This window comes from Leucoraja erinacea, chromosome 33 (genome assembly GCF_028641065.1).
Source record: "Leucoraja erinacea ecotype New England chromosome 33, Leri_hhj_1, whole genome shotgun sequence".
Lineage (NCBI taxonomy): Eukaryota > Metazoa > Chordata > Chondrichthyes > Rajiformes > Rajidae > Leucoraja > Leucoraja erinaceus.
The window spans coordinates 19055903-19075557 of NC_073409.1; the positions used below are offsets into that span (position 1 = coordinate 19055903).

General features: G+C 44.6%; 1 protein-coding gene across 2 annotated transcripts in view; it reads left to right on the forward strand.

The window, feature by feature from the left end:
- LOC129712773 (aggrecan core protein-like) overlaps positions 1-19655 on the forward strand; it is a 93188-nt gene that overhangs the window by 62274 nt on the left and 11259 nt on the right. The window contains exons 12-14 of one of the 2 annotated variants that reach the window (XM_055661496.1): positions 2335-4968; positions 10849-10962; positions 13321-13434. In XM_055661496.1, the coding sequence (XP_055517471.1) occupies positions 2335-4968; positions 10849-10962; positions 13321-13434 (2862 nt within the window). The remainder of the gene's footprint in view (positions 1-2334; positions 4969-10848; positions 10963-13320; positions 13435-19655) is intronic. The other variant, XM_055661497.1, reaches the window with a different exon arrangement.

Below are 19655 nucleotides of genomic sequence, written 5' to 3' on the forward strand. Positions count from 1 at the left end.
CAGGAACAGGGTACTAATTGTGGTGATCAGCCATGATCACTTTGAATGGTGGTGCTGGCTTGAAGGGCAAAATGGCCTACTCCTGCACCTATTGTCTAAGCACTCAATGTTAGAGGAACTGAACTGTCCACCATTAACACGCTGTACGTTATATATCTCCAAATCCATCCCTTCATTTCTAAAGGTGCCCACCAGCTATAATGTTAAAGACTGAAGGGGAATGTAATCGAGGTGGTTAAAATGAGGGGAGGTTGAGACAAGATGGTGAATCTGTGGAATTCATTGCCACAGAAAGCTGTAGAGGCTAAGTCGATGGATATTGTTCAGGCAGAGAAAGATAGATTCTTGATTGGTACCGATGTGAAGAGTTATGGGGAAAAGGCAGGAGAATGGGGTTGAGAGGGAAGGATAGATCAGCCAGGATTGAATGGCGGGGTAGACTTGATGGCCCGAATGGCCTAATTCTGCTCCTGTCATTTAATGAGGTATCTGAAACTCAGTGCCTGAAAGAATGATGGAGCATGAACTGTCACCATATTTTTTTAGTTTAGTTTCGTTTAGTTTATTGTCACGTGTACCGAGGTACAGTGAAAAGCTTTTGTAGCATGCTAGCCAGTCAGCAGAAAGACAATACATGATTACAATTGAGCCGTCTACAGTATACTGAAGTACACATTTCTATACCTTTTGCCTGATGGAAGAGAGGAGAAGAGGGAGTGACCAGGGGTGAGACATGTCCTTGATTATGCTGCTGGCCTTGCCAAGGCAGTGTGAGGTGTAGATGGAGTCAATGGAAGGAAGGTTGGTTTGCGTGATGGTCTGGGCTGCGTCCACAATTCTCTGCAATTTCTTGCGGTCTTGGATGGAGCTGTCCCCAAAGCATGCTGTGATAAAATGCTTTCTGCGGCATATCTGTAGAAACATGAGGATTTGGAGCTCTCTAACCTGTGGTTGGTACGGGTGTCAGGGGTTATGGGGAGAAGGCAGGAGAATGGGGTTACGAGGGGGAGATGGATCAGCCATGATTGACCCATTGTTGGCCCATTGTTCATGTTCATGAATGATAAGAATTGGGCCATTCGGCCCATCAAGTCTACTCCGTAATGGCCTAATTCTTATCATTTATGAACATGAACAATGGGCCAAGAAATAGACAGATGATAACAGATGACAAGAAATAACAGAACCTGTTTTTAGTTGGGCTGGATATGGCAATCCCCCCTTCGGACTAATAACTAGCAGTGCCCCTGGCATAGGTAGCACCAGACAAGATAAGACAGAGTAAGACTAAGACAAGACACCAGACCAAGACAAGATAACGATATAAGATGCGATAAGATAGAACTATATTTTTCCCTCCAGGGATAAATAATGTTCTATCGTATAGAAGCTGGTTTTATCTTGTCTTAGAGGCCGTGATAAGAGAAGGGGGATAGAAACAGAGAAACATAGAAACATGGAAAATAGGTGCAGGACTAGGCCATTAGGCCCTTCAAGCCAGCGCCGCCATTCAATATGATCATGGCTGATCATCCAAAATCAGTACCCTGTTCCTGATTTTTTTCCCATATCACTTGATTTAGCTGAAGGATGTGCTAAATGCTAAGTGCTAAAGGATGCGAGTCAGATGCGTGGCCTTGAACCTGCAGTTGGATCAGATCAATTGATTCATACAGCCATCCAACATGGAAACAGGCCCTTCAGCCCAACTCGTCCGTACCAACCAAGTTATCATTCAGGGCTAGTCCCATTTCACTCCATTTGGTTCAATCTCACTGGAAGTTATTGCTGGTGTGCACCAGGTCACTAATTGCTTTCTGGGGGGGGGGGGGGGGGGGGGGGGGGGGGGGGGGGGGGGGGGGGGGGGGGGGTATAAGATAGAACATAGAACACTCTTAGACTGTGAAACAGCATCCCTCTTCGCATCAGAACTCCATTGACTCTTTTAAGTCAAGACTCAAAACTCATCTTTACTCTCAAACCTTTCTTGACGTCCTCTGAGGGAGGGCTATATGTATGTATTTATGCATGTACTTTTATGCATCTATGAACCACTGTTGTATAATGTTAGTACCTCCACCAATGTAAACTTTGGTCAACGAGAGTTGTTTGTTAAATGTGCTATAGAAATAAAAGTGACTTGAATTGAAGAATAGTTCATTGCAAAGTATGTTCAAGTAATCCTTATTTTAAAATATCTATGACATGAAGGATGCAGGTGAGAATGTTGTTGGTATTTCTTCACGTATGAGGATCTAAAATGGTGTCCAAACAAGCAATGTTTGCTCTGCAATTTGCCTGTGATTTAAGATTCCTTTTTGTATTTTCTTCCAGGATCTGCTGATGTAACGCCTCTGCCAGAAGCTGAAGTGAGCGGGGAACCGTCTGGAATACCTGATATTAGTGGACTGCCTTCTGGAATACCGGGTATTAGTGGAGAACCTTCTGGAATACCCGACATAAGTGGAGAACCTTCTGGAATACCAGATGTTAGTGGAAAACCTTCTGGAATACCCGACATAAGTGGGGAACCTTCTGGAATACCCGACATAAGTGGGGAACCTTCTGGAATTCCAGATGTTAGTGGAGAACCTTCTGGAATACCTGACATAAGTGGAGAACCTTCTGGAATTCCAGATGTAAGTGGAGAACCGTCTGGAATACCTGACATAAGTGGAGAACCTTCTGGAATTCCAGATGTTAGCGGAGAACCATCTGGAATTCCAGATGTTAGTGGGGAACCTTCTGGAATTCCAGATGTTAGTGGAGAACCTTCTGGAATACCTGACATAAGTGGAGAACCTTCTGGAATTCCAGATGTTAGTGGAGAACCTTCTGGAATATCCGACATAAGCGGAGAACCTTCTGGAATTCCAGATGTTAGTGGAGAACCTTCTGGAATACCTGACATAAGTGGAGAACCTTCTGGAATTCCAGATGTTAGTGGAGAACCTTCTGGAATACCTGACATAAGTGGAGAACCTTCTGGAATTCCAGATGTTAGTGGAGAACCTTCTGGAATACCTGACATAAGTGGGGAACCTGGAATTCCAGATGTAAGTGGAGAATCTTCTGGAATATTGGATATAAGTGGAGAACCTTCCGGAATACCTGATCTAAGTGGAGAACCTTCTGGAATACCCTACATAAGTGGAGAACCTTCTGGAATTCCAGATGTAAGTGGAGAACCTTCGGGAATACCCGATGTTAGTGGAGAACCTTCTGGAATACCTGACATTAGTGGGGAACCTTCTGGAATTCCAGATATTAGTGGGGAACCTTCTGGAATACCTGATATAAGTGGAGAATCTTCTGGAATATTGGATATAAGTGGAGAATCTTCTGGAATACCTGATCTAAGTGGAGAACCTTCTGGAATCCCTGACATTAGTGGGGAACCTGGAATTCCAGATGTTAGTGGAGAACCTTCTGGAATACCTGATATAAGTGGAGAATCTTCTGGAATATTGGATACAAGCGGAGAACCTTCTGTAATACCTGACATTAGTGGGGAACCTTCCGGAATACCTGATCTAAGTGGGGAACCTTCTGGAATACCTGACATTAGTGGGGAACCTTCTGGAATTCCAGATGTCAGTGGAGAATCTTCCGGAATATTGGATATAAGTGGGGAACCCTCTGGAATACCTGATATCAGTGGGGAATTTTCCGGAATGCCTGATTTTAGTGGAGAACCTTCTGGAATGCCCGATCAAAGTGGAGAATCTTCTGGAATATTGGATATAAGTGGAGAACCTTCTGGAATACCTGATCTAGGTGGCGAACCTTCTGGAATATCTGATCTAAGTGGAGAACCATCTGGAATATCTGATCTCAGTGGAGAACCTTCTGGAATATCTGATCTGAGTGGAGAACCTTCTGGAATATCTGATCTAAGTGGAGAACCTTCTGGAATACCTGACATTAGTGGGGAACCTTCTGGAATACCTGACATTAGTGGGGAACCTTCTGGAATGCCGGAGAGCAGTGGGGAGAAGTTGGAAGCTGTGGATGTAAGTGGTGAAGCTTCAGGGATTCAGGTGGTCCTCATTACAACAGAGGACCAACAGTACCCAACGGTGGCCACTGAGTTTGTGGAGTTGGGGAAGGGACTGATTGAAGAACATATTCCTGACACCAGTGGGGAGCCTTCTGGGATCCCTGAAATATCCGCAGAAGCATCCGGCATTCCCGACATAAGTGGGGAGCTATCTGGGGTTCCTGAGATAAGTGGGATTACATCCGGTATTCCCGACCTAAGCGGGGAGCCCTCTGGGCTGCCTGAGATTAGTGGGAGTCCATCCGGCATTCCCGATATCAGCGGAGAGTCATCGGGGCTTGATGTGATGAGTGGGATCCCATCCGGCGTTCCCGACATAAGTGGGGAGTCATCCGGGGTTCCTGAGATACATGAGATCCCATCCGGTATTCCAGATATTAGTGGCGAGCCATCCGGTATTCCTGAAGTCAGCGGTGTGGCGTCTGGCGCTCCGGACATAAGTGGGGAACCGTCTGGGACTCCGGTTGTGAGCGGAGAGCTGGACGTCACTGGAAAACCAGACGAGGTTAGCGGCGAACCTTCCGGATTTTCCCAGACAATCATTACTTCGAGAATCATAGACATTAGCAAAGATCCTGAAGTGGATGAAGAGCCTTCAGGAGCTCCTGAGGTTCCTGCTGAACCCTCCGTTATGCCCGTCCCCATAGCACCTGGTGTTACGGACTCTTCCATTGCAAGACAGACAGTTGTGGAAACAACCCATGTAGAAGTCAAACTGCCCGAGGAAGGTCAGCGTGAAATTGAGGAGGTTTCTTCAGTATCAATAGACAGCTCAACGGCTGAAGAACATCCAGAGACTGTGGAGGTCCTAGCAGTTACACCTCCCGCACCTGTCCTCCTCTCAACAATTCCGCCTCAAATCTCACCGGATACTGTGGCAATTGTCGATGAGCCCACAACAGCAGAAGGTACTAAGCACTTTGATTCATATTCTCTACCTGAGTACCTTTTTTTAATCATGATCGGAGCATGGCAAATTCTGTACCAAAAGACATTGAGAATAGACTGTGTTTTAACCGGTGGGATATCTGTATACTCTAATTACATTTTCAGAGGTTGAATTCAAGAGGAAAGTATACAGTTCATGGCAAGACCCTTAAAAGCATTGATGTCCAGAGGGATTTTGGGCTCCAAGTCCATAGCTCCCTGAAAGTGGCAGCACTAGTAGATAGCGTGGTAGAGGAGGCTCATGGTATGCTTGCCTTCATCAGAGTAGAAGAGTCAGGAAGTCATGTTGCACCTTTGGAGGCCTTTGGTTGGGTTGCATTTGAAGTATTATATATAGACTTGTTGCCCATTGCAGGAAAGATGTAGAGGTTTTGGAAAAGATGCAGAAGAGATTTACCAGAAGGACACCTGGATTCGAGAGTATTACATAAGGAAGGTTAGACAAGCTTGTGTTGTTTTCTCTGGAATGTCGGAGTTTGAGGGGCCTGTTAGAAATGTATAAAATTATAAAAGGCATAGAAAGGGAAGACAGAGAACCTTTTGTCCCAACGAGGATATGTCACTGGAGTTTAGAAGGATGAGGGGATATCGTAGCGAAACATATAAAATTATAAAAGGACTTGACAAGCTAGATTCAGGAAAAATGTTCCCAATGTTGGGCGAGTCCAGAACCAGGGGCCACAGTCTTAGAATAAAGGGGAGGCCATTTAAGACTGAGGTGAGAAAAAAACGTTTTCATCCAGAGAGTTGTGAATTTGTGGAATTCCCTGCCACAGAGGGCAGTGGAGGCCAAGTCACTGGATGGATTTAAGAGAGAGTTAGATAGAGCTCTAGGGGCTAGTGGAATCAAGGGATATGGGTAGAAGGCAGGCACGGGTTATTGATTGGAGACGATCAGCCGTGATCACAATGAATGGCGGTGCTGGCTCGAAGGGCCGAATGGCCTCCTCTCGCACCTATTTTCTATGTTTCTATGTCAAGGACATAGCTGTGAGATGAAAGGACCAAAGTTTCAAGAAGATGTGCAGAGTATATTTTTTTAGTGGTGGGTATCTGGAACATAGAAACATAGAAAATAAGTGCAGGAGTAGGCCATTTGGCCCATCGAGCCAGGACCACCATTCAACATGAGCATGGCTGATCATCCAAAATCAGTATCCCTTTCCTGCTTTTTCCCCATATCCCTTGATTCCATTGGCCCTAAGAGCTAAATCTAACTCTCTCTTGAAAACATCCAGTGAATTGGCCTCCATTGAATGGTGGCAACAGATGTAATAGTGGTATTTAAGAGGTTTTTAGATAGGCACATGGATATGCAGGGAATGGAGGGATATGGATCACATGCAGGCAGAGGAGATTAGTTGAACTTGGCATCCATGTTTGGCACGGACATTGTGGGCTGAAGGGCCTGGTTCTGTGGTCAGAGTTTGTAGAAACAAAAAAACTGCAGATGCTGGTTTATACCAAAGATAGACACAAAGTGCTGGAGTAACTCAGTGGGTCCGGCAGCATCTCAGAGAAAAAGGATGTCTGAAAAGAGTTACCCGACCCGAAACCTCACCCATCCTTTTTCTCCAGAGATACTGCCTGATCCGCTGAGTTCCTCCGGCATTTTGTGCCTGTCTTTATTTACTCTTTGTTGAGGGATGCCGGTTTATTTCATTGTCGGTTGCCTGATCAGCAGGTAATTAGTTATCCTCTTCATTCTCGTGCCTATACCATGACAGGGAGATGGAAAAGAGAAGCTTGTTACCAGACGAGAGTCTGCTCATCCTGTTCCCATCGTGACATTCAGTTCCTTGAAATCAATGGATCCAAATGTGGGATCATGAAAGCATTCAATCATCAAAGTCCTCTAAGCCCCACTGCATAGAAATGCATTCTCTGGTGCATGCACTCAATATTAGCCCAGATGCACTGAAATCGCTCTGGAACTCAGTTCCACTGAAGTCTGGTGTCGTTGCTTTTACTGCACTCAAGCTTTAATGCTGTAACAGCCGCTGCTTCACTTTTAGACTTTAGAGATGCAGCCTTGGAAACAGGCCCTTCAGCCCACCTAGTCCACGCTGACCAGTGATCACCCCGTACACTAGCACTATCCTACCCACTAGGATCAAATCACAATTTTTACCGACGCCAAATCTGTACGTCTTTGGAGTGTGGGAGGAAACCAGAACACCAGGAGAAAACCCACGTGGTCATGGGGAGAACATACAAACTCCGTACAGACAGCACCCGTGGTCGGGATTGAACCCGGGTCTCTGGCTCTGTAAGGCAGCAACTCTACCGCTGCGCCACCGTGCCACCCATCCAGTACTCTGCCAACATATCCCAATAAATGATCACGGAATTTGCACCATCTTTGTGCAGGTGGTAATAAAATCCCTATCTGTCATTGCACTCTAGGGTCCATAGCTGTAGGTGTGAGGATAATTCCGTGTCTAACGTCATATATTAGGGAGTCAACAGTGGCATAGCTGGTAAAGCCGCTGCCTCACAGCATCAAAAACCCGGGTTCGATCCTGACCTCTGTGTTGTCTATGTGAAGCTTGCATGTTCTCCCTGTAACCGCTTGGGTTTTGTCCGGGGACTCCAGTTTCCTCCCACACGCCAAAGACGTACAGGTTCGTAGGTTAATTGGCATCAGTAAAAAATGTAATTAGTTCCCTAGTGTGTGTAGGGCATGGGGTGATCGCTGGTCGATGCAGACAAGGTGGGTAGAAGTTTCCCCATTGTATCTCTAAAGTCCAAAGTCTGAAACATCATTGATGTAGATGTTAGTGCAGGTTTGGGTGGTTAATTAGCTTCTGTAAATTGCCCATAATGTGTAGAGTGGGAAAGTAGAATAATATTGAACGGGTGATTGATGGGTGGTGTGAACTCGGTGGGCTGAAGGGCTGTCTAACACACTGAGTTACTCCAGCACTTTGTATCACATATTCATGCTGCAATCATTACAATTTTTCCATTATTAAACAACTTCTAAACTCTCTGCTCCTCAAGATAGACCAGGTAGTTACCAACCAGTTAATCTCGACGTGAGTTCAAAATGCCGCAATGTTTTGTTTTTTCATTAACTTTAATTCAACACAATCTGTGGCGTCCAATTCCTCTTAGTCTGCACCTTATCGCAGACATTTCTTATTTATTTATTTGTTTATTTTTTTGTTAGAAGCAATTGTACAAAAAAAAAATCTACATAGCAGTTATACAGTTTTCGTACAGCTTCAGTTTTAACATTTTACAAACTATTAACTAGATAGGAATAAAAAAAGAGAAAAAAGGAAAGAAAGAAGAGAAGGAAAAAAAGCAAGGAAAAAAAAGCAGAACTAGAAAAGGTGAAAAAGAAGCGGAGATATATCCAACTACCCTTCCGTACACGCCCGCTCACCCGACCCTACCATCGGTTTTGAATTTGTGTTCAACCATTATGTTGTTGATGAAATTCAATAAAAAGGAGACCATATTTTTGAAAATGTATCTGGTTTGTCAGAACAAGACAAGCCGTATTTTTTCTAGATGTAGTGTCTTGGTCATTTCTGTGATCCACATCTTCACTGTAGGGACTGTTATCTTTTTCCAGAATTTAAGTATAAGTTTTTTTGCAGTTATTAAACCATAGTCAAGGAAGCGTCTTTAAAATTAAAATTAAAATTAAAATTAGCGCAGCTAATATTAGGACATTCCTAATATTATTCGTTTTGGATCTGGCTCCAATGGAGTTTTAGGTGTTTCAGAAATAATATTGAATATTTCCATCCAGAAGTTACAAAGGTGTGAGTTAGGGTGGCTTCTTGAAAGTGACATTTATCACAAAGAGGAGAGACAGTTGGGAAGATCTTGTTCAATTTGTTTTTTGAGTAGTATAACCTATGCGATACTTTAAATTATATCAGGCAATGCCTGGAATAGACATTTATTATTTATGCCTCCTTTCTACAGTCCACCCACCATCTCCCCAACCAACACCACACTCAGCAAGTTACAGATCCCTGGCCTCTCTTTTGTGTCCTCTCTCCTAGTTTCAAACAAAGGTCACTGATTTCTGAATCATCAGGTACAACTCACAACACAATCTCAAGCTTTAAAAAAAAACACACAAAGTGCTGGAGTAACTCAGCGGGTCAGACAACATCTCTGGAGAACATGGGTGGGTAACATTTCGGGTCAGAACCCTCCTTCAGATTCCATTTGAAGAATTGTGTCATGGAATACACAGTCTGAAGAAAGGTCTCGACACGAAACATCACCTATCCATTTTCTCCAGAGATGCCGTCTGACTCGCTGAGGTACTCCAGCACTTAGTCATAGAGTGATACAGCGTGGAAACCGATCCTTAGTCCCAACTTGCCCACACTGACCAACATGTCCCAACTACACTAGTCCCATCTACCTGTATTTGGAGCATATCGCTCCAAACCCTGTCCTATCCATGTACCTGTCTAACAATTTCTTAAATGTTGCAATGGTCCCTGTCTCAACTACCTCCTCTGACAGCTTGTTCCATTCATCCACCACCATTTGTGTGAAAAAGCTACCCCTCAGATTCCAATTAAATATTTTTCCCTTCACTTTAAACCTATGTCCTCGGGTCCTCGATTCTGTGCACCTACACGATCTATTCCTCTCATGATTTTATACATCTCTATAAGATCACCTATGCGCTCACAAGAGTCCCAGCCAATTAAGCCTCTCCCTATAGCCCAGACCCTCGAGTCCTGGCAACATCCTCGTAAATCTTTTCCGTACCCATTCCAGCTTGGTGTCTTTTCTTTAGTAAACCAGCATCTGTAGTTCCTTGTGTCTATTCTCAAGCTTTTAAAGTTGTGTTTGGGAACAGTAATATCAACTCAAGGCATTCACACTCTTCATCTGTCATTCTAACTCATTCTTCTCATAGGGACCTCCTCCAAGGAGGATAGGCTGATTAATATCTTCCTCCTTCCTCTACACAAATCCATCTTATTTTTCCAGATGTCCGACCACCTAAGTAAGAATCCGTAAAGTTCCCTATTCCCGGCCGGCTCTAAAATCCAAGCCTGAGAACTGAACTTGCAATTTACAGTATAGCCTCAAGTATTTTAAACCGCAAATACTGAGCACTTCTCCCCGCATACCCCCCTTCCCCCCCCCCCCCCCCCCCCCCCCCCCCCCCCCCCCCCCCCCCCCCCACCCCCCCCCCCCCCCCCCCCCCCCCCCCCCCCCCCCCCCCCCCCCCCCCCCCCCCCCCCCCCCCCCCCCGAAAAAAAAAAAAAAGATTTCTCCAAAAACCTCACACAGACTGTTCATCTTTGCAATATAACCAAATCATTTGATCACATCATCCTCTGTCTTGGAGACAAACAACTTGGTGGCACAGTGGTGCAGCAGGTGGAGCTGCTGCCTCGCAGCGCCAGAGACGCAGGTTCGATCCTGACTATGGGTGCTGTCTGTGTGGAGTTTGCCCGTTCTCCCTGTGATCCCGTGGGTTTCCTCCGGGTGCTCTGGTTTCCTCCCATGTTCCAAAGGCATGCAGTTTTTTGGGGTTAATTGGCTTCTGTAAATTGTAAATTACCCCTAGTGTGTGTAGGATAGTGCTAGTGTACATCTGATCACTGATATGGACTTGGTGGACCTAAGGGCCTGTTTCCACATCGTATCTCTAAAGTAAAGTCTAAAATAAAGTTGGTGTGGCTGAAGGGCCTGTTTCCATATTGTATCTTTAAACTAAATACAATTAATTTGGATGTAATAAAGAGATTGGTTGCAGTTGTGTTTTATGTGCCTGGATCTCCTGGTTATTGCCTGTGCCAAATATTGAGTATCTGTATCACTCTGTGATCTTCCTGGTCTCTCCATAGTTGTCCCTGACCCATGCCAAGACAGCCCCTGTGGCCAAGGAACGTGCGTGGTGAGAGACGGCAGGTCCATGTGTGATTGCCCAGTTGGATGGATAGGCACGCATTGTGAAATAGGTACGTGAGCCAACTCTTACTTTACCCAACCAAGTGGGAAGTTGTTCGATCGCACGAAATGTGGCCTTTCACACGTGTTTATCTCAAATTCTTCCAAAATGCAATGGCAAGATCAGCATATGGGGAAGTGGGATCCACGTGGATAGGTACAACAAGGTGGGCCGAAGGGACGTAGTCCGTGTTGGATGACTGTTACTATCTGTTCTGTATCATTCCTGAGAATGATCCCAGGAATGAGTAGGTTAACATATGATGAGCGTTTGATGGAACTGGGCCTGTATTCGCTGGAGTTTAGACATCTACAGCGTCTGCAGTTCTGTGTATCTCCTTGACAATGCTTTAGATTGATTTACGAGAAGAATGGACTAACGAAAAGCCACCCATCATTTCCGCATTGTTGGTATCACACACGAGCAATGCCACGATACCTTTTACGCAAACTCACTGCATTCTGAACACGAAGGTCACTCCTACTGTCGCTCGCACTGTCCTGGAAAAGCAGATGAGATGTGGTCTCCTTCTTCCTGCCTGTGGTGTGCACAGCTTAAAGTTGCAGATCAAGTGGCGCGAAAAACTACATCTATTTGTTTGATTGCATTCGGGTTGATTGCATTAGTCGAAACAGGGTGTAAACCACGTGAAGGTTGCAATCTCCCACCCCGTGAGATGTGGTGTAAAACTGGGTTGGGGATTGCAGCTCTGAACTGTGCCTTTGCAGAGAAAATTGGGATTTCCCATTGCAATCCATTCCATTTACATGAAGTTATGAACATGTCTAACATTTGTATCTGAAGTTATTTTTACAGGGTAAGACACCAAGGTTTGTGTGAAACGGAAATACGGACTGCCCACAATATCTTTTGGCTGCAAATATAGGACTGTATGATGTGGTCAATTAAACCCAATGCAATTGTCACAATGGAGGAGCAAAGTTGATTGAACTATTTGTGAAGAACAGTGCAATGCTCTGACATTTGTAAAGACTAACTGTTTTACTAGTCGCTCTAGTTTGCTCAACAACTGTTTCTCTGTACCTTTGTAAAACCTTTGCATTCGGTCCTGAACGTTTGCTTCAGTCATTCACTGAGGTTTTACAGTTTCAAACAATGTTGCTCTGCTAGTTAGCTGCTGCATTCCCCCCCTCCCCCGAGTGCCACAAGGTCTGAGTAACCTGGGCGCCATTTTGAGTAACCTGGGTGCCATTTTGAATGCGATATTCGCTCCTGCCCCAACATTCCTCATTCCTGGACTCTTGCAAAAACTGTAACCCTCTGCTTATAGCAGGTACTAATGAAAGGGGAGCACTTATCCACAGACCTCCATCTTGAACCATGCATGATGAAGCTGCTGAGGAGTTGCATGCTGATGTAGCGTTAGAAACATAAACAAGGAAAGAATTAGGTTATTTAGCTTTTAACATGTTGCAGAATGAGCCAAACGTCATCCCCAAAATAAGTCTCCAATTTTGACAAGGCCCAATGATTTTCATTGTTTGCTTCACGTTGACAGAATTATAGAATTGTACAGCAGTAAAACAGGCCCTTCGGCCCACCATGTCCATACTGACCATTTTGCCTATAAACACTAAACTCATGACTCTATGACTATGACAAAATCAGAAGTCATTCCAAGTATATATTCCAGTGAGAAAGACAGGAATCCGATTAGTTCTTGCCAGGTTATCCCATAACAAACTACTTGGAGTCTCATGTTGCCATTTCAAATTCCTACAAAATAAGTGTAATGGACAACTCAAGCAAGATGATAAAATCTTAGGGGAACCAAAAGGGAAGTTTGACAGAGTGGCCGGCACGGTGACAGAGCGGTAGAGTTGCTGCCTTACAGTGCCAGAGACCTAGGTTCGAACCCGACTACGGGTGCTGCCTGTACGGAGTTTGTACGTTCTCCCCGTGACCTCCGAGAGTTTTCTCCACTATGTCCGGTTTCTTCCCACACTCCAAAGACGTAATGGTTTGTAGGTTAATTGGCTTGGTATAAATGCAAATTGTCCTTGGTGTGTATAGGATAGTGTTAGTGGGGTTAGGATAGCTAGGATAGTGGGGATCGCTGGTCGGCACGGACTCGGTGGGCCGAAAGGCTTATTTCCGCGCTGTATCTCTAAACTAAACTAAATGAAGCTAAATAATGATAATAGATCCATTCAGAAGTTCACTGAAGCAATGTCAGGTTTCAATTGCTCAGCATGCTTCTCTAGAGTAGTTGCGACATTACAGTCGATCATGGCAGCAAATGGATGCCTCCAGATAAGTGTGCCGAGGAATCCCCTTTCTCTTTCTCCCAACCCCGTCCAAGAATTCCCTGCTTGAAATCCTAATGGCGGAACTTGATTTCTTGCAGAGATTGATGAGTGCCATTCGAGCCCTTGTCTGAATGGAGCTACCTGTATGGATGGCATCGACTCTTTCAAATGCTTGTGCCTGCCCAGCTACGGAGGAAACCTCTGTGAAATTGGTACGAGAAAGAGGCTTCAGCTAATTCTACTAACAGCTTACAAACTTGCGCCCAACTTAGCCTGGGCAACTTATTCTGGGTCTGACTTCCACCGTGTTTCATTCCAGTTTCCTGATTAACATTTTCTTCCCTTTCTTAGGGACTTGACTGTGATTTTTCGATAGTTTGTGCACAATAATGGGAAAACTTGCTGCCCTAATGCAGCATGGTGGCGCAGTGGTCGAGTTGCTGCCTTACAGCACTCACAGCGCCGGAGACCTGGGTTCAATCCTGACTATATCGTGCTTGTCTGTACGGGGTTTGTACATTCTCCCTGTGACCGTGTGGGTTTTCCCTGAGAGCTTCGGTTTCCTCCCACGTTCCATAGAAGTACAGGTTTGTACGCTAATCGGCTTGGTATAAATGTAAATGATCCCTGGTGTAGGATAGCGTCCTAATGTGCACGGATCGCTGGTCGGCACAGACCCAGTGGGCCGAAGGGCCTGTTTCTGTGCTGTATCTCTAAACTAAACTAAACTAAATACTTCCCAATACGTTAGATTCATTGCAAGGACACCATCCATTGTTTCCAATGAAGCACCAAGCCTGGGGGGAAATGACAGGCCCACGAATATCTTGGACCTTTCTGTGAAACTCGCTACAGCCCATATCAGAAATTTCACTGAAACATTGTCACAAATCAAGTTTGAGTTTGTGAAATGTAAGTTTCTGTGTGATGATGAATATGGGCAACAAGAGGGTGGTGAATCTGTGGAAATTATTGCCACAGACAGCTATGGAGTCCAAATCTATGGGTGATTTTAAAGCGGAAATTGTCAGGTTCTTGACTAATAATGGTGTAAAAAGGTTATGAGGAGAAGACATGAGTGGGATAGGTAGATCAACAATGATTGAATGACAGAGTAGACTCGATGGGCCGAATGGCCTTGTCCTGCTCCTATGACGTGTGAAGTTATTATGAACTCCAGATTGTCACATTTTTCAGCCTGAACCCAAGGTTCAAGCTAGACACCAAATGCTGGAGTAACTCAGCGGGACAGGCAACATCTCTGGAAAGAAGGAATGGGTGAGGTTTCTGGTCGAGACCCTTCTTCAACCATGGTTCAAGCATTGGGCTTTTGAGAAGGTAAAGAGCTTTGGTTTAACTCCCATGAAGTTCTGACAAACTCATTGGTAAACTTGTCCCACAGGACAAATGGGGTGGATTACAAGGAGATAAGCTACTGAACTTTGAACTTGTGTCTCCACTCCGCTCAGTCCAAATACACACTTGTCCCTTTTTCTCCCAAGGATTCATGTCTGCTCCGTTAGACTACTGTTGTCAACGGTGACCATGCCTGGTATTTCCTTTGAATTGTCTTTTCGGATCAGAGCACTGAACCAATTGCAATGCCCAACTTCTCCAGAAGTGCTAAAATTAAGATCACCATGGTAAGAAAGGGAGCAGCAATTAAACCTGGAATCCTGCCATCAGTAGCCCTAACCCTGTCTGAAGAAGGGTCTCGACCCAAAACGTCACCTATTCCTTCTCTCCACAGATGCTGCTCGCCCCGCCTGAGTTACTCCAGCATTTTGTGTCTATCCTACCATTAGTGTGGACTCCACATTGCACTCCATTCCTTTACTAGTCAGCTTACAGTGAGGCTGCTATACATTGTCAACCTGGCTGGGGCAAAGAGTCTTCGTGTCCATCTTAAAGGTGCAAACCAATATATGCCCGAAGGAATTTTGGGATATGTATCGGGCCAGTGGAGCAATGGATAATTATTGATCATATGTATTGATTGTAGGTTTGACTCCTGGCTGGCTTGAAGCTTTCAAGGTGGCACAGCGATGCAGCAGGTAGAGCTGCTGCCTCACGGGGCAAGAAACCCAGGTTTGATTCTGACCTCTGGTGCTATCTATGTGGAGTTTGCACATTCTCCCTGTGACCATGTGGATTTTCTCCAACATCCCTAAGATGTGTGGGTGTGTAGGTATTTTTTAGTTAAGTTTAGTTTATTGTCACATGTACTGAGGTACAGTGAAAAGCTTTGAAATTGCCCCCGGTAAGCAGGGAGTAGATGGAAAAGTGGGATAACATAGAACTAGCATGACAATAGACAATAGGCGCAGGAGGAGGCCATTCGGCCCGTCGAGCCAGCACCGCCATTCAATGTGATCATGGCTGATCATCCCCAATTTGTACCCCATTCCTGCATTCTCCCCATAGCCCCTGACTTCACTATCTTTATGAGCCTTATGGACCTCTCTCTTGAAAGTATCCAGAGAACCGGCAGAGAATTCCACAGACTCACAACTCTCTGTGTGAAAAAGAACGGGTGATCGGTGGCCAGTGTGGACACGGTGGGCTGAAGGGCCACTTTCCATGCTGTAAATAAACGAAACTAAATATTAAATTCTCAACATCCCAAGATTTCACTCGATCTCCAGAATTCTGTGCAACGATCCATTTCCATGCCTAAGGTTGCTTAGAAGTTTGGGATGTTGTCCAGCATTCAAGTCAAGTCGTCAAGTCAAGAGAGTTTGTTGTCATGTGTCCCAGATAGGACAATGAAATTCTTGCTTGCTGCAGCACAACAGAATATTGTAGGCATAAATACAGAACAGTTCAGTTCAATATACACATAAATAAGCAGATAGGCTGTTACAGTTCAGAGTCTGTTTGTTGGCGAGTTTAATAGCCTGATGGCTGTGGTGAAGAATCTGTTCCTGAACCTGGATGTAACAGATTTCAAGCTCCTGTACCTTCTGCCCGATGGTAGCGGCGAGATGAGTGCGTGGCCAGGATGGTGTGGGACAACATTAGCCAACACAGACTAGATGTCTAACTCAAAGTCATTTCATCTTCTGCATCTGATTTTCCTTTAAAGAGAAACAGACAGCTATCTCAAATGGACAATATTGTCCATGATGTTAACCAGGTATTTCTGCAGCAAAAACTGATTAGATTGCAGAGTAAGTGTGAAGGAGCCAGTCCACAAAAGGTGCAGTCACATTATTGAAGATAGGCACAAAATGCTGGGGTAACTCAGCGGCTCAGGCAGCATCTCTGGAGAAAAAGGATGGGTGATGTTCGGGTCGGGACCCTTCTTCAGACTGAAAGTAGAGAGGAGGGAACTGGAGATAGGAAAAGGCCAGAACACATTATTGAGTTATTTATCTGAAAGGGAAAATGTTCTCCCAGCTTTTCCTTGGTGGTCCAATTTGTGTTAACTCTGATCAAGAGAGGGCAATGAGTTGATAATATTGAGAGGTGCTTCAGTATGGATGCGAAAATGCCGTACTCTTCTCAACTGCTGCCCTGCTAATGGTTTGGTGGGTTTTTCTTCGAAGGTGTCAATCTCAGTTTATGGCCAAGAATACATTGAAGATCCCAGCTACAAACCAATACGGTTTAAATTTTGTGAGTTTAAATCTTGGCTCAAGAAGGGGGCAAATTATGGTAGCCTTGCAGGTAGATAATGGATGTTGCACAGAAGCATTTATAAGATTACACCAAGAATAATCCAAGTGATAAGATTAAACGATGCAATACGATGGCACGTTATATCATTGACTTCTGCAGATTTGACAATGGAATAGGGAATTCTTCTTCAAATTCAATATCTTCACCATCACCTTGCAATGGAGATGGCCTCAAATTAGCATTGAATGAGCGGGTCTCAATATCCCTCCCAAAGCTCCTGGAATATTGTCAGTGATTCATAGTAGCCAAATTTTTTTATTACACGAAGCACTTATGAACAGAAATGCAACATTTCTCTGCTCTATGCCGACTTCCATATAATCAAAGTCGTTCAGCCCAATTGTACAGGTAGAAGTGCTTGGTTACAAGGTAAAGGGACAACCATCCAAAATTGCATAAGTAGCATGTTGTAAGGTTGGGCTTAGCTGAGCCAACCCTTCAGTCAAATCGCAAATTAAAACCAGTACGTGAAGAATGGTCACGTGATTATTGAGGATCAGTCGGCTCAGAAGGAAGTGGGTGGAATTATGGTATTAGATGGTGTCAATGATGCAACGAACCCCTCATTGTATCCATCTTCGTATCTGCTCACAGCTTTGGGATTCCAGAACTTCTTCCCCTTTTTCCTTTGGCATTCATTGTATGCAAAATTAGATTTTTTTATTCCCTTTGAATTCAACTCTTGAATTGACATCTTTGAGATAGAATCCACACTTTACTCACTAAGTGGACGACTAAACCAGCTGTATTAAACTGAGAATTAGAATAGTTAGATATATGAATAATATCAAGGTAAGGTCAAGGCTATTGCCATCAAACATGAGGGCAGCACTGTGGCGCAGCAGGTAGAGCTGCTGTCTCACAGCGCTGGAGCCCAAGTCAATCCTGACCTCGTGTGCTGACAGTGTGGAGTTTGCACGTTCTCCCTATGACCGTGTGGGTTTCCTGCGGGTGCTCCGGTTTCCTCCCACATCCCAAATATGTGTGGGTTTGTAGGCTTCTGTAAAGGGTGCAGGGAGTAGGTGCAAGAGTGGGATAACATAGAGCAGGGGATCGATGATCAGTGTGGACTTGCGGGGCCAAGGGACCTGTTTCCATGCTGTATCTTGCATTCAATCAATCAATCAATCAATCAATCAATATTCTGCACTATTTTGACGCGAGACATTAAGGATAAAATCTTCCCTGAAAATCTAACCTCAATGGAATAAGTGGTCTCCTTTTCCACATCATGTGTTGTGAACAAACTATTATAGATCACATAGATCTTTGTAATGAGACTTATATTTAAACCTTTGTAACAATTGACTTTTTTTTTCCATTTCATATTGCTTGTTGACCCTTTGGCAAAATTTTCACCACAATTCAATTAATTCCTGCATATCGTCTCTGAAAAGCAAAACGTTGCAGACACAGGATAGCTGAGATAAGAGCAGAGATATAAACGGGACATGCTGAATCGATGGAACAGAATGAACCATGTCAGCTCGCTGGCTTTCCATCAGAGCAGTTTACTCTCTCCCACTGATGCCGCATGACCTACAGTTTTGATTTCTGTTTTGCCCAACCCTGATTGTTGCAACCCTGGTATCTGTCCTTTCCCCTCCAGCACTGACAGGGTTAACTTGGGCAGCTTACAACGCACCGGTATGAGTATTGATTTCCCTAACTGCAAGTAACCCCTCTCTCACCGTCGCTCCCCTACCCAAGTCATTGTCAATGTCTTCCTGATGAGTTTCATTGTCTGTGACTCGTTTTCACTTGGCCCACATCTAACGATGGCCTGCTTCCTTTATCATCGTTAGTTTTTTAGCATATCTTACATGCATTTGTTCCATATCTCCCTAAATCAGCATCTATATCTCTTGTGGGTAGGCACAAAATGCTGGAGTAACTCAGCGGGACAGGCAGCATCTCTGGAGAGAAGGAATGGGTGACTGAAGAAGGTTCTGAAGAAGGGTCTCGACCCGAAACGTCACCCACTCCTTCTCTTCAGAGATGCTGCCTGTCCCGCTGAGTTTACTCCAGCATTTTGTGTCTACCTTTGATTTAAACCAGCATCTGCAGTTCTTTTTTACACATCTGTATCTCTTGTTTTACACATCTATATCTATACCTTTCCCCTGACCCTCAGTCTGAAGAAGGGTCTCGACCCGAAACGTCACCTATTCCTTTTCTCCAGAGATGCTGCCTATCCCGCTGAGTTACTCCAGCTTTTTGTGTCTATCTTCAGTTTCAACCAGCATCTGCAGTTCCTTCCTACACTAACTGGGTTAATACTTTGTTTCCTTGATAAATGCTGCACTGAGGTTCTGGGAGTCTTGCCATACAGGTGGGAGCTATTGTTAATAGATTTAACAGTTGGCCACTTTTGTGATGCCTCCCAATTTTCTTTAATGTTAGCAAATAAACTTTTAATTTGTTAAGTGAACAGGTGCTGGATTGTTGCAAAGATAGATAGATAACATTTATCTTTTGAAGGAGTCATTCGCTTAACCTTTGAAGGGGCACAGACGTCTGCGGAGACCGTCAATTGATAGTTTTAAGCTGGAGATTGGCCAGATTTAGTGCAGGTGTCAGGGGTTATGGGGAGAAGGCAGGAGAATGGGGTTGAGAGGGAGGGATAGATCAGCCATGATTGAATGGCGGAGTGGACTTGATTCTGCTCCTATCACTTATGAACGTATGAACTATTCTTGATAGAGTCACACAGCATGGAAACAGGCCTTTTGACCCAGCTTTGTCCATGCCG